Source organism: Oncorhynchus nerka, linkage group LG18, assembly GCF_034236695.1.
Source record: "Oncorhynchus nerka isolate Pitt River linkage group LG18, Oner_Uvic_2.0, whole genome shotgun sequence".
NCBI lineage: Eukaryota > Metazoa > Chordata > Actinopteri > Salmoniformes > Salmonidae > Oncorhynchus > Oncorhynchus nerka.
In genome coordinates, this window is record NC_088413.1 from 56,272,039 (window position 1) to 56,294,286 (window position 22,248).

Sequence of the window (22,248 nt, forward strand, 5' to 3'; positions counted from 1 at the left end):
AAGTCATCACCAGTCAACTGTACTACACACTAATACAACATTCCCCACCTCAGGGTAAAACACCCCACAAAGCTCAGTGCTACAATTACACCCATTTGGCATTGATTCCACTCCTCTGTTGTCCATGCATGGCTGGATAATGTTATACTGCTGCATACAGCAGCACAGTCCAAAAGAGGATTCACTGCTAAAAAGGTCAGATCTGTTGGCTAGGATCAATTACAGTTACAATGTATCTTTTAGAACAGCCATACTCAACAGGTGGACAGCAGGCCGGATCCAGGCACAGAAGTGGGTCAATACGGACTGCGGGTCGACTTAAATACACATTTATTTTATTTTAAAATTCGGTTGGGTTTCAACTTCTGGTATATGAACACATGGAAAATGTGTGGAATTGCAAAATGTTTCTTTAGTGCCCTGGCATAATGTGAAGAATTAAAGGAAATACAATTTAAAACAGCATATTTCTCTCTCTGCCAACAAGAGGGGTGTGGACAGTTTGGGGGTTGAATTGGTTGCGAGGTAGGGGTTTCTTACTACACCGATAAATAACATTCATCCGGAGACCTTTGCCACCTAGGAAGTGTGTGTGACCAGACCTTCTCAAATAGTATTTAAGTACCCCAGTTTTAGAGATCACCTTTATTCCAAACCAGGGGGGATGCCCTTTTTGTATCCGCAAAACATGAATCAGTACTTAGTTTGTGTTGGTGGGTCTTTCAGTATACTGTGTTAATGAAAACACTGGTCTTTTATGAAGGAATCTGACAGAGTTAAATTTTATATAATTATTTAAATGTGACAATGAATTGAACAGTTCAAGACAGGAAATAAGAAGAGCTATGCAAGGTAACAACCCATTTATTTAGTGATACATTCTGCAAACTATACATTTTATTTCAAACTTCAAAAGGCAAAAAAAAATGAAAGAAATAAGGACGGAAAGGCGGCGAGGAAATTCAGGGAAAGAAGAGAAAAAACATTCACAAGCAAGGAATGCAATTTGTTCAATCGACTCAACACAAGTAGCACAATTTAGTTCAGGGAACAAAGCTTTTTAACATTTTATTTTCGGTCTTTCCTTTGGAGATGGGACATAATACAAAATATACAGTTATTGAACTTTGCAAAGTCAATCACAGAGGCCTCTGAGAAGCAGTTGAATTAACATAGACAATACTACAGCAGTCTAAAGCCATTCTTGAATGTATTCATAAATACAGCAGACATGTATGTATGTATGCACATTTCTAATGCTTACAAGGTTACCCAATTGTTATACACTTGCATTTGCTTAAAGTATTACATCATCTGCAGGAGTGAGCAATTAAATAAGCTTTCAAGATTCAACAAGGTAACGTGAAAAAAAAAAAAATGTATACAAACCAGAAACGGTTGAAAATGTGTACCATGTAACTACCAACATAGTATGCCACTTTGAAGAGAAGCACCCTAACATGGAAACACTTGATTTGATTTATTTCTCAGTTACAAGAAAGTCATGTCTACATCTCTCCTTGAAGTGTTCCAATAAACAAGTACTTAAGTGATAGGGTTAGATTGGGTAAGGCAAATCGGTGAGCTTATTAGTGAGCTGAAAAGGTCAGCAACATGGGGTTCAGGTCCCCTGTTTAAGGGGACACAACCCACCACTGCTAAGGGTCACACAGTAACGTCACAACTGAGGTACATCAATATGGACAATATGGGAGCGAGCATTCAAATCTATTTTACTCCAGCCAGATATACCTCTGAACCGAACAGAACTAGTTCCAGGGGAGCAAAGGGACAACCTGTAGAGAGCTTCATCGTTTTTTCTAGAACAATAATTTGTGAAAAAGCTGATAAGACTATCAGTGCATTTTTAACCATTGTCATTAATTACACCAAATACCTCTCACACATCTTACATTTCTAGAACCCTGAACATTGTTACAATTCTAGATCTCTGAACTAGTTGAATATCACACAAAAGCTAAACAAGTTGGTGAAATTACACAAGCAAGGGTTTGAGGCCATTCTTTTTCGTATAAGGTCAATGATTTTACTAGTTAATAAAATAAAACTAGCATTTGCAGTGGATACATTATAGATATCAACATTTCAAATTTGCACATTTCAGTCAAATACATTTACAATGGGTCTGCCCAACTCTATGACAACTCAGTCTGACATTCCACAGACTCTGACAGTCAGAACAGCCAAGTGTATGATGGCTGTTTTCAAAGCAAAACTACAGAGGGGGTGGGGTCTAAAACAACAACCAATACAAATAGGTTTTCTATGAATTTATGAGGTACTGTAGTTATGGTATATAAGAAAAAGAATACATTGGATGCTTAGTAAGTGCTACGCCTTTGAACAATTAGGTCAGTCTTGTATGGTACCAGACGGGTCAATTTTTGATCAAAAGTCAAATATTGAAAAAAATAAATGCACCATAATTGAGAATTCTTTTAGAGCCATATCCTATTTCAATGGGAGGCAAAGAAAGATCTACAAAAGGTTCAAGCATGGTGAATGGATCTAAGATCAGGATATGGCCTCTGAATTTTGCAAAAAGTACCTTCAGAAAAGTATTTATACCCCTTGACGTATTCCACATTTTGTTGTGTTACAGCCTGAATTCAAAATGGATTGAATACATGTTTTCCTTTGCCTGCCTGCCTGCCAGCCACACACACACACACCGAGATTTTAGCACATTCACTAAAAACGAAATACAGAAATCTCATTTACATAAGTATTCACACCCTTTTGCTAAGACACTCAAAATTGAGCTCCGGTGCATCCAATTTCCTTTGATCATCCTTGAGATGTGGACTCAAAGTTGTAGTGACCTGTGGCCAATTCAATTGTTTGGACATGATTTAGAAAGACATACACCTGTCTATATAAAGGTCCCACAGTTGACAGTGCATATCAGAGCAGAAACTATACCATGAAGTCTAAGGAACTGTCTGTAGATCGCCGAGACAGAATTGTGGTAAGGAATACCCTGGGGAAGGGTATAACATTTCTAGAGTCCTGAAAGTTCCAAGAGCACAGTGGTCTCGAACTTTGAAAAAAATAAAATAAATTGGAACTACCCAGACTCTGCCTGGAGCTGGCCGTCTGACCAAACTGAGCAAGAAGGACCTTAAATCAGGGAGGTGACTAAGAACCCAATAACCACTGACAGAACTACAGAACTCCTTGGGTGAGATGGGAGAACCTGCCAGAAGGACAACGGTCTCTACAGCACTTCACCAATCTGGGCTTTATGGGAGAGTGGCCAGACGGAAGCCACTCTTGAGAAAAAGGCATATGACAGCACATCTGGAGCTTGCAAAAAGGCACGTGAAAGACTGAAAGCATAAGGCAAAAGATTGTGGTCTGATGAGACAAAAATTTAATTATTTGGCCTGAATGCAAAGCTCTATGTCTGAAGAAAACCAGGCACAGCTCATCTAACGCCATCCCTACCATCAGCGGCAGGGACTGGGAGACTGGTAAGGATAGAGGGAACAATGAATGGAGCCAAATACAGGCAAATCCTTGATGAGAACCTGCTTCAGAGCGCAAATGACCTTAGAATGAGGCAAAGATTTACCTTCCAACAGGACAATGACCTCAAGCATAAAGCCAAAGCAACGCTGGAATGGCTTCAGAACAAGAAAGTGCAAGTCCTTGAGTGTCCCAGCCAAAGCCCAGACTTGAATCCCATTAAATCTGTGGAAAGACTTGAAGATATCTGTTCACCACCGCTCCCTATCCAACTTAAGAGCTTGAGAAAATATGCAAGGAAGAATGGGGGGGTTGGGGGGAAAATAAATCACAAAATCCAGATGTGCAAAGCTGATATAGACATACCCAAGACCACTCAAAGCTGCAATCGCCACCAAAGGTGCTTCTAAAAAGTATTGACCATTGGGTGTGAATACTTAGGTAAATTATATCTGGATTTCAATTTCAATAAATTAGAAAAACATTTTCATTTTGTCATTATAGGGTGGTGTGAGTAGTAGATGGGTGAGGGGGAAAAAAACATTTTTTTTACATTTTATATTCAGGCTGTAACAACAATGTGGAATAAGTCAGTGTATGGCTACTTTGAAGGAACTGTACATACGTTCCTTATGAGGCTCACATAATTACATGACATGTTCATGTAAGGCCCCATCTCTAACACCTTAGTCACTATGCAAGTCTTACAGTATATATGCAAGTAGTCCGCATTCAAACTGGTGTGTCGACAACAGAACACTAACATACTATCCAAAACTCTTTAAAAACAAAAGTGCCGCAGCACAAAATCAGTGTCAAGCTGTACAGATGACTGAAAAATATGCAGCTAACCTAAAGATAAAAGTAATGCATTTCTGAAATAAAATATATTTATTTCCAGTCTAGCCTTATAAAAACATTGACAGTAAATAAGTAACCTGCAAGTTTAAAACAGGTTAAACAGATTTTCCTTTGACTTCATTTAGGTACTTGAAAATTATATACATACTGCAGTATTTCTGGAGAAAATACTTGAGTATAAGGACAATGAACGTTTGCAATCCTCAGGGGAAGATTCAAATGCCTATGCAGGCTCTAAAACAGCTAGGGCTTGTGTGTTACAGCGGACGGCTCTGTGCTCCTAAAAGTTGGTTCCCTTCCACAAAACCAGTGGGGAAATACAACTTTTTAAAAAATCTTTTTTTTAACGATTACCAATCTAACCACATTTCTTTCTCATTTTAAAAAAGTGACTTGGGTACCGGATTCATTCAGTCACTTAATGTTTTTTCTAAGATCGCAAATGCGGTGTAATAATTATGAAGCATTGTTTGACTTAAGTATACAACTGAACAATAAGTGTTTGTGTGATTGACATTTCAGCAGTTTAAGGGTACATCAACTGTTCGTATATCAAGTTCACAACAAAAAAGAACCTGGGTCCAAGTCCCTCATTCATGGACAAACATATTTAAGCGTTAATCTGAGACATACTTTAAATGGTTTACTTTCTAAACAACTGCAGGTACGCATAAAACACAGTAACAAAAGGGTGGCATATCAAACCATCTCTAAACTGTGTGCGTGTGTGTGTAATATAATATATTTTATATACACACATACACACTACCGTTCAAATGTTTGGGGTCACTTCGAAATGTCCTTGTTTTTGAAAGAAAAACACTTTTTGAGTAATTAAAATAACATCAAATTGATCAGAAATACGTATACATTGTTAATGTTGTAAATGACTATTGTAGCTGGAAACGGCAGATGTTTAATGGAATATCTACATTGGCGTAGAGAGGCCCATTATCAACAACCATCGCTCCTGTGTTCCAATGGCATGTTGTGTTAGCTAATCCAAGTTTATCATTTTTAAAGGCTAATTTATCATTAGAAAACCCTTTTCCAATTATGTTAGCACAGCTGAAAACTGTTATTCTGATTACCGAAGCAATACAACTGGCCTTCTTTAGACTAGTTGAGTATCTGGAGCATCAGCATCATCATGAGTGGGAGGCCCCGGTGCACAACTGAGTCTCAACGTCAACAGTGAAGAGGCGACTCCGGGATGCTGGCCTTCTTGGCAGAGTTCCTCTGTCCAGTGTCTGTATTCTTTTGCCCATATTAATCTTTTTTTCTTATTGGCCAGTCTGAGATATGGCTTTTTCTTTGCAACTCGGCCAAGAAGAACAGCATCCCGGAGTCGCCTCTTCACTGTTGATGTTGAGACTGGTATTTTGTGGGTACTATTTATTTAAGCTGCCTGTTGAGTAATTGTGAGGCGTCTGTTTCTCAAACTAGACACTAATGTACTTGTCCTCTTGCTCAGTTGTGCACCGGGGCCTCCCACTCTTTCTATTTTGGTTAGAGCCAGTGAAGGGAGTAGTACACAGCATTGTACAAGATCTTCTTGCATGGAATAGCCATCACTTCTCAGAACAATAATAGACTGACGAGTTTCAAAAGAAGGTGCTTTGTTTCTGGCCATTTTGAGCCTGTAATCGAACCCACAAATGCTGATGCTCCAGATACTCAACTAGCCTAAAGGAGGCCATATTTATTGCTTCTTAAAATCAGGAGAACAGTTTTCAGCTGTGCTAACATAATTGCAAAAGGGTTATAATGATCAATTAGCTTGAGGGTTGCTGATAATGGACCTCTGTACGCCTATGTAGATATTCAATAAAAAATCAGCCGTCTCCAGCTACAATAGTGATTTACAACATTAAGTGTCCACACTGTATTTCTGATCAATTTGGACAACAAAAAAATAGCTTTTCTTTCAAAAACAAGGACATTTCTAAGTGACCCCAAAATGTTGAACAATATATAGGGGTCAAATTCAGGAGACAACGTGGTAGTTTGTTGCCTGAAGTTAGCCTTCATCATTAGATTGTCAGTTGGTTAAAGAGAGAGAATTTCAAATTCAGTATGTTACCCTGTGTGTCAGACAAACAGGATAGTGTCCCAACCCTGAGCAGAGCCCACAGGAATTAGAAGGGCACCTTAACCTACAGTGCTCCATTCTAATTGATTAAACATCCACAAACAAAACAAGAGCATCTTGCTCACCACTTATCTAACCTAATAAACTGTGGACAGTTTATTAGGTACACCCCTCCGTTTACGAACATGGATCGCTCCTACAGTGAGTCACGTGGCCATGGCTTGCTATATAAAGCAGCCAGACAGGCATCGAAGCCTTCAATTACGGTTTGATTGAACGTAAGAATGGGCAAAACGAGTGTCCAAAGCGACTTTTGAGCGTGGTATGATGGTCAGTGCCAGGCGCGCCGGATCCAGTATCTCAGAAACGACCGCCCTCCTGGGCTTTTCACGCATGACAGTGTCTTGGGTTTACAGAGAATGATGCGACAAACAATAAAACATCCAATCAGTGGCAGTCCTGTGGGTGAAAACAGCTTGTTGATGAGCGAGGTCGAATGAGAATGGCAAGAATCGTGCAAGCTACCAGGCGGGCCATAAACAGACAAATAACAGTGGCAATATTGTAGCAAATGACCACACCGGGTTCCACTCCTATCAGCTAAAAACAAGAAGCGTCTCCAATGGGCATGCGATCACCAACACTGGACAATTGAGTGGAAAAACATTGCCTGGAACATGACAGTGAGTTCAGCTTACTTGGGTGGCCTGCGTAGTCCCCAGACCTCAACTCAATAGAGTATGTTTGGGATAAAATGGAACGGGCTGTTCGCAGAATGAATGTACCACCGTCTAATCTGCAGCAACTGCACGATGCCATCGCGTCAGCATGAACCAACATCCCTGTGGAATGTTTCCGACACCATGTAGAATGCCCCGAATAATTCAGGCTGTTCTGGAGGCAAAGCGGGATCCGACCCGGTTCTAGATGGATGTACCTAATAAACTGGCCACTGACTGTATATACATACAACAATGAATTTTAAACAATGGAAGAAAACACATTTAAATAAAACCATCTCACCACGAAATACATACTATACACTTTTTTCTTAAAAGGGAAAATTTAACTGCAAATCAATCATACACTTTAGCAGCATACCGTGCCCTAGCTCCTGGTGCAGTGGCTGAGGTCTCTACAGTAAGAGCACCCCAAACCACACAGTAAATACAAGGAGCTCTAGGAGAGCTCAATGCATTTAGTGGATTTGTTCTTGGTTGTATAGTTGAATATAGCAACATTTAAAGCAGCAATCAGCAGTTGAAACTATAACACCCCTGTTTCTGTAAAAAGCTATGGGTTGAAGCTGGAGAAATGTAACCAATCAAATTCATAGCTATACATGTAAAGACTGACCATCCATGATATCAAAATGATAGTTTTATCCATATTTTTAGGCTAGTGTTTGTTCACATTTACTTGGTTTACAAGAATTTGAGTAAAACAAGCGTATATCAGCAGTTGACCTAACTAAGCTCTAGGCATTTATAAGTTAAATTCTTCAAGAAACAAATGTGAACATACCATTAATTTACAAGCCCAAAAATGCATGTAACAACTGGAGATTTGCTTCTTTAGAAAAAACACCACTTGGAAATTGGAAACAGAAGATTGAATTTCACTTAGACTGGTGGTGGTAACTAGGGTTTCTAACAATCAGCACTTAAACACTTGTAAAAATCAGATAAATGTTGTGATTTGAACTCCTCTCTGAAACTTAGAAAACTTCACTTGGCATGGGCTGTCATAAAGCTGACCTATGCTTTCATAGACCACGTGGCACCTGTCACATATTATGCTTATTCCAGTGGAGGCTGCAGATGGGACGGCTCATGTCTGGAACAAATGGTATGGCATCAAACACATGCGTTTGATACTTTTCCACTCCAGCCAGTACCACGAGCCCATCCTCCCCAATTAAGGTGCCACCAACCTCATGTGGTTTATTCAAAGTAAATGATCGAACACTCATGACACATGAAAACATGTCAACTAGTCAAGGTTCAAACTAAAAAATATATACATTTTTTTTTTAATCACTGTATGTCATTAGACAGGTTAACTGTGTCACAGACTTCACTGACAATTACAAAGTGGTTGTGGTAGATGTCATTTTGAAGTACAAATTGCAATTTGTCAACTTAATCCTTCCACTGTCAAATAAAGTGTTATCTGAGTGAGGGGTAGTGAGAGATTGTATTGTGCTGATATGAAGGACTGATGAGGTGCAGAAGAGGTATGTAGGAGTAATGGCGCCTAAATCTCCAGCCCATGTGGTTCTGACATCAGCACCACCATAGCAAACATTAGCTAGTAGCTACAGTGCTGCAGATAGAGACCTACTTCTACACATACACACAAGCACCCAGGCACGCTTGCCAGTATACGCACACACACACACACACACACACACACACGGAATCCAACACAGCAAGTGTTAAAAAGGTGTCAGGTGGGATAATCTTCACTTGCATCTTGGAACTGCTTTGTTGTGTTTACAGGAGAGCAACAAGATCATTTCTCTCCAAAAGACAGGAACACAATGAAGGACTGTATAACACTTCACCATAGTTACCACAGCGTATAAAGAAAAAGGTATATGAAAAATAATTAAAATTGAACATGTAAATATTAGGATTTATATGGTTAGATTTAGAGAGCTTACTGTGCTGTGAACCTATACAATTTACCCGTTTCTTTAATGAGCAAAGACTTAAACTAAAAAAGAACAAGAGCAGGAGGATAATATCACCTGGAGGACAAACAGTAATATTCACTGAATAGACATTTGTTGGAACTCCAGAAGAGCAGGAAAAAGGCAGATAGTGCATAAAAGGTTCTCTTTCTCACTTCTTTCATTGTTTTACTTGAACTCAAGCTGCATTAAATACAGGCTGTTTGTACACGACAATTGCACTTCACAAAAACAGAAATATACAAAACACAAGGAAATGTGAATCAAACTAATTACAGCAAAAAAATAAATTGTTTCAGCTGATTTTTTAAAAGAACCTAATGGACTCGCTAGTTATGGGTAAGTTTGGGGGGGGGATAAAAGGTGAGACAAAATGGAGGGAATCCTGAACTTCAGAGCGGACTGGTGCTGCACTATCCAGGGTGTAGAGGTGTGTTTGCATCTCCTCGTCCTCCCATCATATTCCCTTCTTAAAAATGTAACGCTCAAAGTGGTGGGGAGACAGACTGCTGAAGGGAGCTGCTGTGGGTCTTGAGAGGGTTGCGGGTTGTAAACTCTGTGCTGTGTTTGTGGTGGGGGTTGTGTTACCACATGTCGTCTGTGGACGCTGAGTCCTTGAAGGAGGGAAGGAAGGAAAAACCCTTCAGACTCTGGGTCTACATCCAAAGGGTCTCGATTTCAACTCCTGGAGACGTGCAAGAGGGCTGATCTTTCCACCCAAGAGGTTAATTTTGTCCTACACTAGTTACGAACTTGGACAGGAATAAATGTAAATAAAGTCCAAGACGTTGTTCAAGAAAGAGTACGGATAAGTGAGCAGAGCTTTCCGGCAATTGAGATTGAGATCCCTGGTATTAACAGCAATATCTTGAAGTCTTCACTTTAACCAATTACATTTTTTCCAGTTCTGGACTGTAAAATAAGGGGATTTTATTTGTCATATGCCATTTGATAGTGATACTGTTACAAGGTCATTTTAGGCTGATCAAACAAACCCAAATGATGCTATTCCTAATCCAGAAACAGCTTAGGAACAGCATTTTATTACTGGTTTGTTTGAATAGCACCCTTATATTTTCTGTGATAAAAATTCCTGTTTCCTGCCTAGAAAGCCATGTCAGAATAAAGAAACACATTTCATTCACATAACCATGAGAATGTTTGTATATGAATGGTTGTTATGAATGATTGCTTGTTAAACTATTTTTAAGATGCTCCCATTTGAAGAATCTTGAATATTATCCCCATTGATGGAACTTTAGGGAGCAAGTACACAAGATTGATATCAAATAATTGCAGCCTAAATAATGGTCTAAGATTGCTCTGCCAGCTGTCACTGCTACTACAATGCTGCCCGCATAGATCAGAAAGCATATTTGGCCTTCAAACACTGGGAGGGCCATACTCGAAACATTAGAAACAGTTTAAATTAAAATTGTTTCTCCGTCTCAAAATCCGCATCAGCCAATTACAATTGTTGACGAGGTTGCACGTGATAGAACACTACTTGTTAGCTTTTCCCCCCATCAGATAGCATTATTTCCTGTAACAAATTCTGTATCAACCAATTACAAACGTTGACGTCACTTTGTCTTGAGAGCGTCCTAAAAGTAAAGTCCCCCATTTAGGGGACTGAGCGATTCTAGACCGGTTCCGACTAACATTTTTGTTAAGAGAGCGCTCTGTCAATGGTGCAACATTGATTGCTGTGCACTACGTAACAGCGCTGGTTGTCCCGCTTCACATGCCGTTCTACGCTCTCATCTGAGATGCTGTATATAAAATATGATACCTAATTTACAAGGGGTGACATCACATTTTCTGGCTTATCCAGACAAAGGATCGAACTCCAGTCTGAAATGTGCAGCTCCGTTTAAAATAACGCATATGAAATGGGAGACTAGCGATTGCAGCAAACGCAGTCTAATCTCGCTGTGCTGTCAAATGGTTGGATGCAAAAATCATTCCGTAGAATTGAAACAAGATTAAATCACCCGTGTTTACAGCTCAAGTTGTACAAGTCAGCAGACATTTGAATGGCTTCTGCACGTTGCTCAGAAGACACTAGGCAGAAAATGCTGTCAATAATTTGAAATGGTACCAATTTTGTATTGTCACAGAGTACAATAATATTTATTTTATAGTTAAAAAGTGAAATAATAATTTGATATGTAATATACATAACAAGCATTTCAAGCCCTATTTCAAGCCCTATTCCCCACTTTTGTTGAATAGGAGAAGGGGGAAAAAATGATTTTTTCATATGTTCATTACACTTGAGCTTACAGTACATTTGGAAAGTAATCAGACGCCTTGACTTTTCAAACATTTTTTACTTTACAGCCTTATTCTAAAATGGATTAAATTATCCCCCCCACACACATCATAGTTACAAAGCAAAAACTGGTTTAGAAATGTTTGTTAATTTATAAACAAAATATGACATTTACATAAATATTCAGACCCTTTCCTCAATACTTTGTTGAAGCACCTTTGACAGTGATTACAGCCTTGAGTTTTCTTGGGTATGATGCTATATGCTTGTCACACCTGTATTTTGGGAGTTTCTCCCATTCTTCTCTGCAGATCCTCTCAAGCTCTGTCGGGTTGGATGGGGAGCGTCGCTGCACAGCTATTTTCAGGTCTTTCCAGAGATGTTTGATCGGGTTCAAGTCCGGGCTCTGGCTGGGCCACTCAAGGACATTCAGAGACTTGTCCCGAGGCCACTCCAACGTTGTCTTGGCTGTGTGCTTAGGGTCAGTGTCCTCTTGGAAGGTGAACCTTCAACCCAGTCTGAAGTCCTGAGCGTCTGGAGCAGGTTTTAATCAAGGATCTCTGTACTTTGCTCCGTTCATCTTCCCCTTGATCCTGACTCGTCTCCCAGTCCCTTCAGCTGAAAAACCTCCCCACAGCATGATGCTGCCACCACCATGCTTCACCTTAGGGATGGTGCCAGGTTTCCTCCAGATGTGATGCTTGGCATTCAGGCCAAAGAGTTCATTCTTCGTTTCATCAGACCAGGGAATCTTGTTTCTCATGGTCTGAGAGTCCTTTAGATGCCTTTTGGGAGTGGCTTCCGCCTGGCCACTCTGCCATAAAGGCCTGATTGGTGGAGTGCTGCAGAGATGGGAGAACCTTCCAGAAGGACAACCATCTCCACAGAGGAACTCTGTCAGAGTGACCTCCCTGACCAAGGCCCTTCTCCCCCGATTGCTCAGTTTGGCCGGACAACCAGCTCTAGGAAGAGTCTTGGTGGTTTCAAAATTCTTCCATTTAAGAAGTATGTAGGCCACTCTGTTCTTGGGGTCCTTCAATGCTGCAGAACATTTTTGGTACCCTTCCACAGATCTGTGACTTAACACAGATGTCTCACGCTCCTTCGACCTCATGGCTTGGTTTTTGCTCTGACATGCACTGTCAACTGTGGGATCTTATATAGACAGGTGTGTGTTTTCCAAATCATGTCCAATCAATTGAATTTACCACAGGTGGACTCCAATCAAGTAGTAGCAACATCAAGGATGATAAATGGAAACAGGATGCACCTGAGCTCAATTTCAAGTCTTATAGCAAAGGGTCTGAATAATCCTGTAAATAAGGTGTTTGTCATTTTTGTTTAAATAAATTAGCTAAAAAATGTAAAAATCATGTTTTCACTGTCATTATGGAGTAGTGTGTAGATTGATGAGGAAAAATGTATTTAATCCATTTTAGAATAAGGCTAACTTAACAAAATGTGGAAAAAGTCAAGGGGTATGAATACTTTACGAATACACCTAAGCAAATATTTTGTATTTGACAGAAACGTGAGATAATATTTAGTTGTCAGTATAAGCATCACTATGTATTGTTTATGACCCTCATGATAAATAATTACTTTTGGGTATGTCTATTTAGGTGGAAATCTACAATTTGACATTACATTTAACAGGTGAACAGAAGTCACATGGCACAATCTTCTAATCAAAGTTACTAAAACATGCACAAAAGTTAAATTGGACATATAGCTCACAGTATTGTGAGACAGCTTTTTTTGGGGGGGGGTTCGTGGTAAGTTCAAATCCCAGGTGAGATTGTTTTTTCCTTTGGGAAATGTATAATTACGTTTACTTGTAAATTAAGATTACAAATATATTTAACAAGGAGCTTATTGGAGTCCCTCTTGCAGACTGAGACTACTGCTATACAGGGGTGTAGAGCTGCCGGAGCCACACTTTGCCACTTCTTAGAATCATCTGTTGTGGATGGCTCCCGACACTGCGTCTCAAAGCTGTCATCAAGGCAAAAAAGGTGGCTACTTTGAAGAATCTCAAATATAAAATATGGTTTGATTTGTTTAACACTTTTTTGGTTACTATATGATTCCATATGTATTATTTCATAGTTTTGAGGTCTTCATAGTAAAAATAAAGGAAAACAAAGGAATGTATAGGCGTGTCCAAACTTTTGACTGGTACTGTATTTTAAGAAATGCCATTGATTAGTGGATAAAGTTTAAGATCTTTGATAGGTTGATGTGGAATTTGTTGCAGGAAATATTCACTGTCAGCTGGTGAGATTAGCATTGGGCTAACCTGTGCCAGGTTATCTGATGGGACAAGCAACAATTTAGCGTTCCATCTTGACAAGTAAATTGACGATTTGAATTGGCCGTGTTTACACAGGCAGCCCAATCATTGGCAAGACTAGATCTGATTGGTCAAAAGACCAATTAGTGGAAAAAGATCAGAATTGTGCTGCCTGTGTAAACACAGCCCAGAGATGTGTTAACTGTTCTGTGATATTGGCTGCAGTGTTAATTCAGGAGTGAACTAAACTATACACATCATGAAACAGCTGTTAACTGTGGGAAGAACTAAATGAGTTCTGTGATGTTATGGTAACGAGTAAAGTGGATTACAAACAAGGATGATACTCAAAAGACGAGTGCTACAATAAACTAAAACATACAGAAATCCATATATTGCCTCCCCTTGATTCATCTTTAAAAACAGATATGGTTATTGATATGTTGAATGTTACAAATTGGGTTGATGAAAGTTAGAAAACGAACACAAAAATATTCATGTAATTGTATTTTGCCCTCGAAACACAAACGGATCTGCACAAACATGTATCTACATACATTCAAATAAACAAGCTTTTGTGAGTAGATAGCAGTTGCCAGGAGATACTTACTGTGTCGTCACTTCGGTATGGGTTGAGTTTGTTGTACACCGCTTCAACAACGTTTCGCCTAGGACACATAAAAGTTAACATGCAGGTTTAGCGTAGCAAGCAATAAAAATACCAATGTATATAAGCCCAATAAAAACAAAACAGTTTATACAGAAAAGCTAAATGCTGAGCATACAAGGCTGGAATTGAAGGGCAAAAATCAATTAGCCCAACTAACAGCCCAAACTTCCACACTAGTACAAACTATCAAAACCACTTTAGTGAAAAGTCATTAAACCTTACCCTGCAAAGCATGGTACTATTTCCCTAGTACTTAATCGACCTCAAACTTTGAGTTGGCTGAGGTCCAGTTAAAAGAGATCACTCACTTGCTGGCCAGTTCACCCCCAGGAGGGAGGTTAGGGATGCTCTCTGATGCTAACGTCCGCATCACGTGGACCAAGTCTGGAACCCCTTCGTTTCCCTGCTTCTTTATGATCTCTGTGGGAATAGCAGAACAACATTCTCTGTGAGTAGAAAACAATATCACACGGAGTGAAGTGAGCTTCAACCACATCAAATTCATGACAATGTTCTTGTACTATCTAGGTTTCTATATGGCATATTTAGATAATGCACCTTCTACTCTGCTCTCCAGGTACTTATCCAGCTCTGCTTCCCTTTTCACGGCATCTGCAGTCACCTTTGGAGCCCCTGGGAGGCAGATCAGCACAACGCTCATATTGTCCCGACTCCCCTGTTCAAAGGGAGAAAGCGAGAGCAATACAGACAGACTTAAAAAGGAAAAAAAAGGAAAATAATTTACATGCTGTGGTAACATCCAGGTACATGCAAATGCTTAGCTGTTACTGATTCAGTGAACAATAAATTAACAGGTCTCACCTTGTACAAGCAAGTGTCAACAATTTCATTGCAGACTCTCTCAAGGTCATTGGTCACCTGTAGCCTGGACCTGACAAAGTCACACAGTTCCTCATTGGCCATGACATCCCAGATGCCATCGCAGGCTAGGACAATAAACTCATCTTCCACCTCAGACCTTTCAATTGCATACACCTCAGGCTCTGGTGAAACCAGCTGCTCAGTGGGGCCCTTGCCATGCACACACTTGTAGTCGAAGTCTCCCAGGGCCCGGGACACAGCCAGAGAGCCGTTCACTCTCTGGATCATGACAGAGCCTCCGGCGTTTTGAATCCTCTCCTTCTCCAGTGGGTTGCTGGGCTTGTGGTCCTGTGTGAAGAAGTGCACAGCTCCTCCACGGCTCAGAAGACCCCGGGAGTCTCCACAGTTGATGAAATAGATGTGGCCTGGGGAAATCATGACCCCCACCGCAGTTGAGCCACTGCGGTCCACACCGTGCTTCTTCTCTGAGATGTTCCGCATGTGCTCGTCAATCTGCAGGAAACCTGTGCGGATGCCGATCTTCACACTCTCTACGTTGGGCTCCAGACCACTCTGGAAGTCTGGGTTGCTGGTGATGTGCTCCAGCAGGTGCTCACAGCAGTATTTGGCCACCTGGGAGCCAGCATGCCCATCATAGACAGCAAAGAAGGACCAAGGGTCGAGACCATGAGGCAGGCCAATGACTGCCGTGTGCGCATCCTCCATCTCCACCCTCCAGCCCTGCATGCTGCTCAGGCCATAGGTCAGACTGTTCCCCTCACCATGAGCATTGTGCTTCTCCATCTTTGGCTTGTCCAAAAACGCCCCCATTGTAGCTCTTAAAACCTTCAAAACAGGAACAAAACAAAGGATAATATAATATGTTAACTTGTTATTCTGCTAAACTCGGCTACATGTTTACTAATTAAACCCCAAAATATTTGCCAAATATAAATAGTTAAGATATGGATGATTTCGAAGCAGATGACACAGATACAATCCTTTTATGGCAAAAAGATTAGATAGCACCTTGGGCTGCACTCATACGTTGCACCCTCTAGTCTAAAAATAGGTGAGTACTGTAGACATTTTAAACACTAGCTAACGTTAGTTAGAAACATCTATCAATTAATTACTAACGTTAGCTGCTAGCTAAATAACCCATTTTGTAGGTGTTGGACATTGATTGTGTGATGTCAACAATAAAGTCAGCACTGCAAATAGTTAACGTTAACTACCCAAATTGCAAAACAAGATCCTCCCGCTTGCTATTTTCCGCTTTCCTTACGCCCAAGCCAGCTAGGTCCCAAGCCAACGTTCGCTAACTACGTGTTATTGTTTTGTAGCTAGCTAGAATACAGTGTAGTTAGCTATTTAGTTTAGCGTTTTAGTGATGTTAGCCATCAATGAAGTAACTTAGTTAGTAGGTATTCTTACCTGACTAATGCTAGTTACGTCAAATAGCCTCCTATCCCAACTAGCTAGTTACTGTAGACATCGTCCAACTAAGTCAATGACAGAGCCAGGGTTACTTAAATTTAAATAAGTCACATTTTTGATGATCACAAAATTACGAACAACAATGTTTTCAACAACGTTAACTAGCTGGCTGGCTATGGTAGCTAGCTAGTTAGCTTAAATCCTTCGGTCGCAATAATATGAAAACCAAAATAAACAAACAGCTGCGTCGTTGTGGGCCTTGGCCCCATAGCTTTGGCAGGCCTTAGTTACACTACCCCACGGCCTATCCTCGTCGCGAAACACCCGCTGTGTATAACTAATCAGTAATGCTAACAGACTAGCCTGGTAGACAATCAAGAGAGATTTCTCACAGGCACAAATCACCGTGACTTACCAAAATCCGCAAGACCTGTTTTGAAGTTGTAAAGACAGCAACAGAGCAGAGGTGCTGTGACCGAAACAGAAACACCGACGAGATGGAGGGAGTTTGCGGGTAACGTTAGCTAGCTAGCAATCACCTCACAGTGCATCAATTTGTGAAAGTGCGGAACTCCCTGTTCTGACTAAACCAGGGATGCATTACTTTAACATTTGTCGACGTAAAGTATAGTTAAAATGTCCCTCCTTTGAATTTTTAGGCCGGAGCTGTTATGGCCAAATGAATGTCAAGCCCCAGCCTATTCACTTGAATTTGACACAGCCTGCAAACACTAGCTAAACCAAACAGTGGACTCAAAAAATACCCGGATGTTGCAGGTTGCGTGCTTGAAAGCATTACATCATCCCTATGAGGCAGTTGGTAATCAACACAAAAGCCCATACATTGATTCAACCATATATATCCTATTACATTACTGCTATTATTAGTATTTTAATTCCTAATTCTATGGATTCAACATTGTAAAGGCGAGCACGCATATTAACATAAAGCCAATACATTTCGTATGGAAATATCTGTGGGCTGTGGTGATTCAAAATGTTCTCAGTATGCATTTATTTCAGTCACAATTTGTATCACTCTCCGTCTATATTAAAGTGGCACAGTGCGCCAAATATCAATATTAATCGGGTCTAGTCATACTGAAAAATATTTAAAAATTCGAGATAATCTTTTTCTATAAGAGTAAACTGTAACCAGAAGTGTTTTGTATTTCTAATAGTCGCTTCCGGGTTATTGAGAAATTATTTTCTGCTAAAGCCAAATATTATTAATATACTGATACTTTTCTCTCCGCCCTAAAAATGGGAGTCGTTAATTAACAAAGCGGCACGGCAGACTGTCTAATCAAGGAGGGTTGCTGCCGCCGCGTTCAAAACAACTGGGAACTCGGAAAAATACAAGGTCGAATCATGACGTCAGTGATCTTCAGGTCACTCCAGAAGAGGCCCGATTTCCCGAGTTGGATGACCGTTCAAATCGATTTTTCCCAGTAGAGTTCTCAGTGGTTTTGAAGGCACTGAAGTCGGAACTCGGAGATTTCAGAGTTCACACTTCCCAATTGTTTTGAACGCGGCATATGCGTTCTCTGGAAAATAATGAACGACGTAAAGGTGTGTTCCACGACGCGCCAACAGAGTGGAACTGATCGTCCACGGAGTTGTGTTATTTTCCATAGAAAGCATAGAGCCCCTAGTTAACCCTTTTATATAATGCCTATAATTTACCACATTAGGCACTAGAAATGTGTTCAACATCCAATGAATTAGCCAGCAAGTTTAGATAGCTGTTTGGTTACCACGGCAACTACTGCAGCTAACCAAACCATCTGTCCTAGCTTGCTAATATGAAAATTGAATTCAACAATACCAATGCTGTTTTCAATTCAACTTTTGCATTCAAAAACAGCTCAAATAAAACATGCAAAAAGGAACGATAGCCATTCAATTCTATGGTGCAAATATACCATGCGTTATTTACGCAATAAGGCCCGAGAGGGTGTGGTATATGGCCAATATGCCACACCAGTTGTGTGTTCTTATGCACGACACAACTAACAAGAAGATACATGTCTCTCCGCCCCAACAATAGAAGTAGTTGTTCAATGTCCACAAAGCGACATCGCGGGCTGTCTAGCTCCCGCCTTATACATCTCATTATTGTAATCAGTTTTAAAATATTAAATGAGGGTTGTTGTGGGAAACCGCCTGTATTCAAAGGTAAAATATGCTATGTTACTAGCCTCATACCTTGAACATGCATAGCCATCTCGAAACAAATCTGATATAAAAAAAATCAAAGTTGTGGGGATGCCACATCATACACTCCTAACAACCTAAACATAGAGCCTCACAGTGGAGGTGTCATAAAGCCAAGTGATCAAACACTTAATTGGTTCCAATAGTTTTTCCCTGTAGAGGATTTTAGAAAATTTGAAGGGCTGTATTTCGTGTAGGCTTATCCTGGCATGACCTTTTGATAACCATGTAAATCTCTCGGACAAGGTGACTGTTATTAATATATTAGGCTTTATTTTGTCTCAGATTCAAAAATGCTAATTAGCATCAAAGTAGACATCATGCAAGACTACAAATCCCTGCACGTCATCTCCAGCCGCCACCTTTGTTAACAGGTACATATAAAAATATTTTAGCCAATTTAGCTAGATAGTTCATCCAGAGATTCTTACCTTTGCCTCCTCCAGATTGTCATGGCATTTTTGTAGTTGTTTATGATAGCCACATTAGTAGCTAATTAGCATTTCATTTGTTGGGGTTAAATACAGGCAAATATATTGATCGTCACATTGTCCAAGAGAGATTATACGGTTATCAAAACGTTTTATATGACCTCCATATAAAAACAAAAAAATGCCAACTGCTGGAGGAAGACAGATTTTCCACCGAGTTGGGCCTCTCTTCACCTCTTCCTCTCTAAAACTCAGTGGTCACAAGGGCTGCAAATGGCCATTGTTCTTGTGTTGTGACTGTCTTTCATATAATTTTCACACCAGCCAGACGAATATGGATTGTTGCATGACTTCACTTGTACAATTTGGGCACTTCATATTTGCAGACTCGGACTTTAGTACCTTTATTTACCTTAGTATGGGCAACTTTGTTCGGGATCAAGCCAGGTATCAGCACCAGTCCCTTAATTGTATTGATCAAGAACTCCATGCATTTGCCACTGGTATCATTGTATGAGTTTTTCGATAGATACACTGTAAGCAGTGGCCTATATTCATGGACGCTAAGGGAAGCCAGCAAGCCTTCCCCCCAAAAAATATATATAATAATAATAACATTAAATAATATCTATCATCTCGCTGTGTTTTGTAAAATGTCCCTTCAATTCGCAAGACGCTGAAAGTATGACAGAAGAAAGCACCCGGGCGAGCGAAACAGTGCCCCTCTGTCTCTCTGCGTGTAGGCCATCTATTTGATACTGTCTTGTCCGAACGAGTATGACATTGTTGCAGCCCGTAGCATTGAATGCAAGGGAAGCAAGAAGCAAGCGAACATTTGGCCACAAATAGAACAATGACAGATATTTCATCGAACTTATAAATGTGAAGCATCCGCTTGGCGTTTCCACTCACTCCCAAATATGTTAGTGAGAGAAAGCCAATTGGCCTGCAGTGGGAGAAGACGTAACAAGAAACATTTTGGCCGACATTCTGCACATTTTCTCATCAATGAAACATTTTTATCTCTACAGTTTTCTATTCCCAAAACTAGAATATGTGCTGAACAAAGTAGACTTTAACCTTCGTAAAAGTTTTTAAAAATTGCACACGCGCACTTCATGGAGTAGGCGTTCCCTAACAGAAATATGCAAACGTATAATAAAAAGCGTAACAAAAATTGATCTTGCTTGTTTGTGCTTGGCTCTGCCCACCTCCTTGCTTGTTCTGCCCGCTATGATTTATTTGTTCCCATTGAAACAACAGGCTCTGGTCTATCTTAGTTATAATAACCTTTGATTTGGCCTCCCTTGACAAAAAAAAGTATAATAAATTAGCCAATCAGCGTTGAGCAAAAAAAAACTCGCCGAGCGAGTTTAATAACAGTGAATGGTCCTGGTGAAGAAAAAGCAGTGTCAAGGGAAGCCAGCTTGGATTTGGGGTCTCTCCTATCAAATCGCGTTGTTAATGACATATCCTCTGTCATTAACAGAAACAACTTGAATTGTTGCATCTTGTTGTGTTGTTGTTGTCCGGTGGCTACTTATTTTTTCGTACTGGCCAGTGATTATTAGGTTGATTCTGATCCAACCATTAATTAATGCATTGTCATTGTTGTGCCCCTGATCTGAGAGGATGTTAGTTCAATATGTACATTAACTAGATGTAGAAGGCTAATGTTAACTAGCAAATGTTGCCGATTAATGGAAGTTAGGCTAGCGAGCAAGCATTTTAGCCAGGTAATTTAGGACAACAACAAAAAATAAAAGTGTGTACTGTATGACAGCGTGATAGACTGTTTCATCAACATGAGAGAGAGGAGGATGCATAGGCATTTCTCTAACCGTTTCAAATTGGATATTCCGTGCTTCGAACCACGTGAGCCACAGACTCCAAATAAGTGTCATGATGTTGGAAAAATTGTGCACAACATTACACAGGTCTTATTTTCACGATTTGGACATTAATTCGCTTTCCTAAGCTAATAAACATGTGGAAATGTGAGCAGCATTTTGTGTTGCTAATTGAATTAGTTTGGGAGCGTAAACAAAGTACAAACTTTTTTAACATTCGAATTTCAATAGTGACCTACTTGACTCAAACAAGGTTCAGAATGTCCACTGACTACCCTTCTATATTGCACACCCTTTGGTTTGTCCATTTTCATCTCACACGTTATTACATTAATTTTTCAAACTTTCCAATATCAACAGCTCCTGGGTCATGTGACCTACTGACTTCAAACAAGGTTCAGAATCTACACTCAGTGGGCCTACACTTTGCACACCCTTTAGTTTGTCTCACTCGATTTTACATGAATTTTTCATGTGACCTACTGGACTCAAACAAACTTCGGAATGTCACAGACTAGCCTTATACATTGCACACTCTTGTTTGTGTACTGTAAAATCACGCAGTGTAACATATACATTTTTCATAGTTTTAAATTTTTAACGCTCCTTGGTCATGTCAATTACACACCTAAGAAGTGTGCAGTGGATATACACCCATATTGCATAACCTCTAGTCATGTATCTTCTATATTGTTGTACATTAAAATTAGTTTGACAATTAGGGGGTTAAGTCCAGTGTTAAGCCTTTTCTTTAATATTTATCTATAATAATTGGTAGTTCTAAGTACTTATTTTCCCTGTTTTTTTATTTTGCCACAGTATTTAACAGTGGTACACAATAGGAGAGAGACAGATAATATCTCCTTTTGTCTTTAATATCAACCATAAATGAAAAGGGCAAAGTAGAGACATGCTATTAATTGTCCAAAGCAGGGATGGAGAGTGAGCTAGTGAGGTAGGCTGCAGTGGGTTTGCTGGTCAATACATATACTGAACATGTAACCACAGTAATGGTGGCCAGAAAATCAATGAATACAAATTTAATTTTGACAAATTAAACTAATTGTAGCCCTTTAATCTTTTCCAACATGTCAACAGACACGTTACTTCAAA

At 40.0% G+C, this 22,248-nt stretch overlaps 1 protein-coding gene across 5 annotated transcripts in view; it reads right to left on the minus strand.

Annotated features, from left to right (window-relative positions):
* LOC115146166 (protein phosphatase 1A) overlaps positions 1–17,403 on the minus strand; it is a 56,510-nt gene extending 39,107 nt beyond the window's left edge. Inside the window, exons 1-6 of one of the 5 annotated variants that reach the window (XM_029688058.2) lie at positions 17,053–17,402; positions 15,198–16,043; positions 14,934–15,051; positions 14,684–14,795; positions 14,316–14,373; positions 849–9,751 (exon numbers count right to left, since the gene is read on the minus strand). In XM_029688058.2, the coding sequence (XP_029543918.2) occupies positions 9,722–9,751; positions 14,316–14,373; positions 14,684–14,795; positions 14,934–15,051; positions 15,198–16,028 (1,149 nt within the window). In that variant the 5' untranslated portion in view covers positions 16,029–16,043; positions 17,053–17,402 and the 3' untranslated portion in view covers positions 849–9,721. The other 4 variants (XM_029688060.2, XM_029688061.2, XM_065004207.1 and 1 more) reach the window with 4 other exon arrangements.
* Between the last annotated feature and the right edge of the window lie 4,845 nt (positions 17,404–22,248).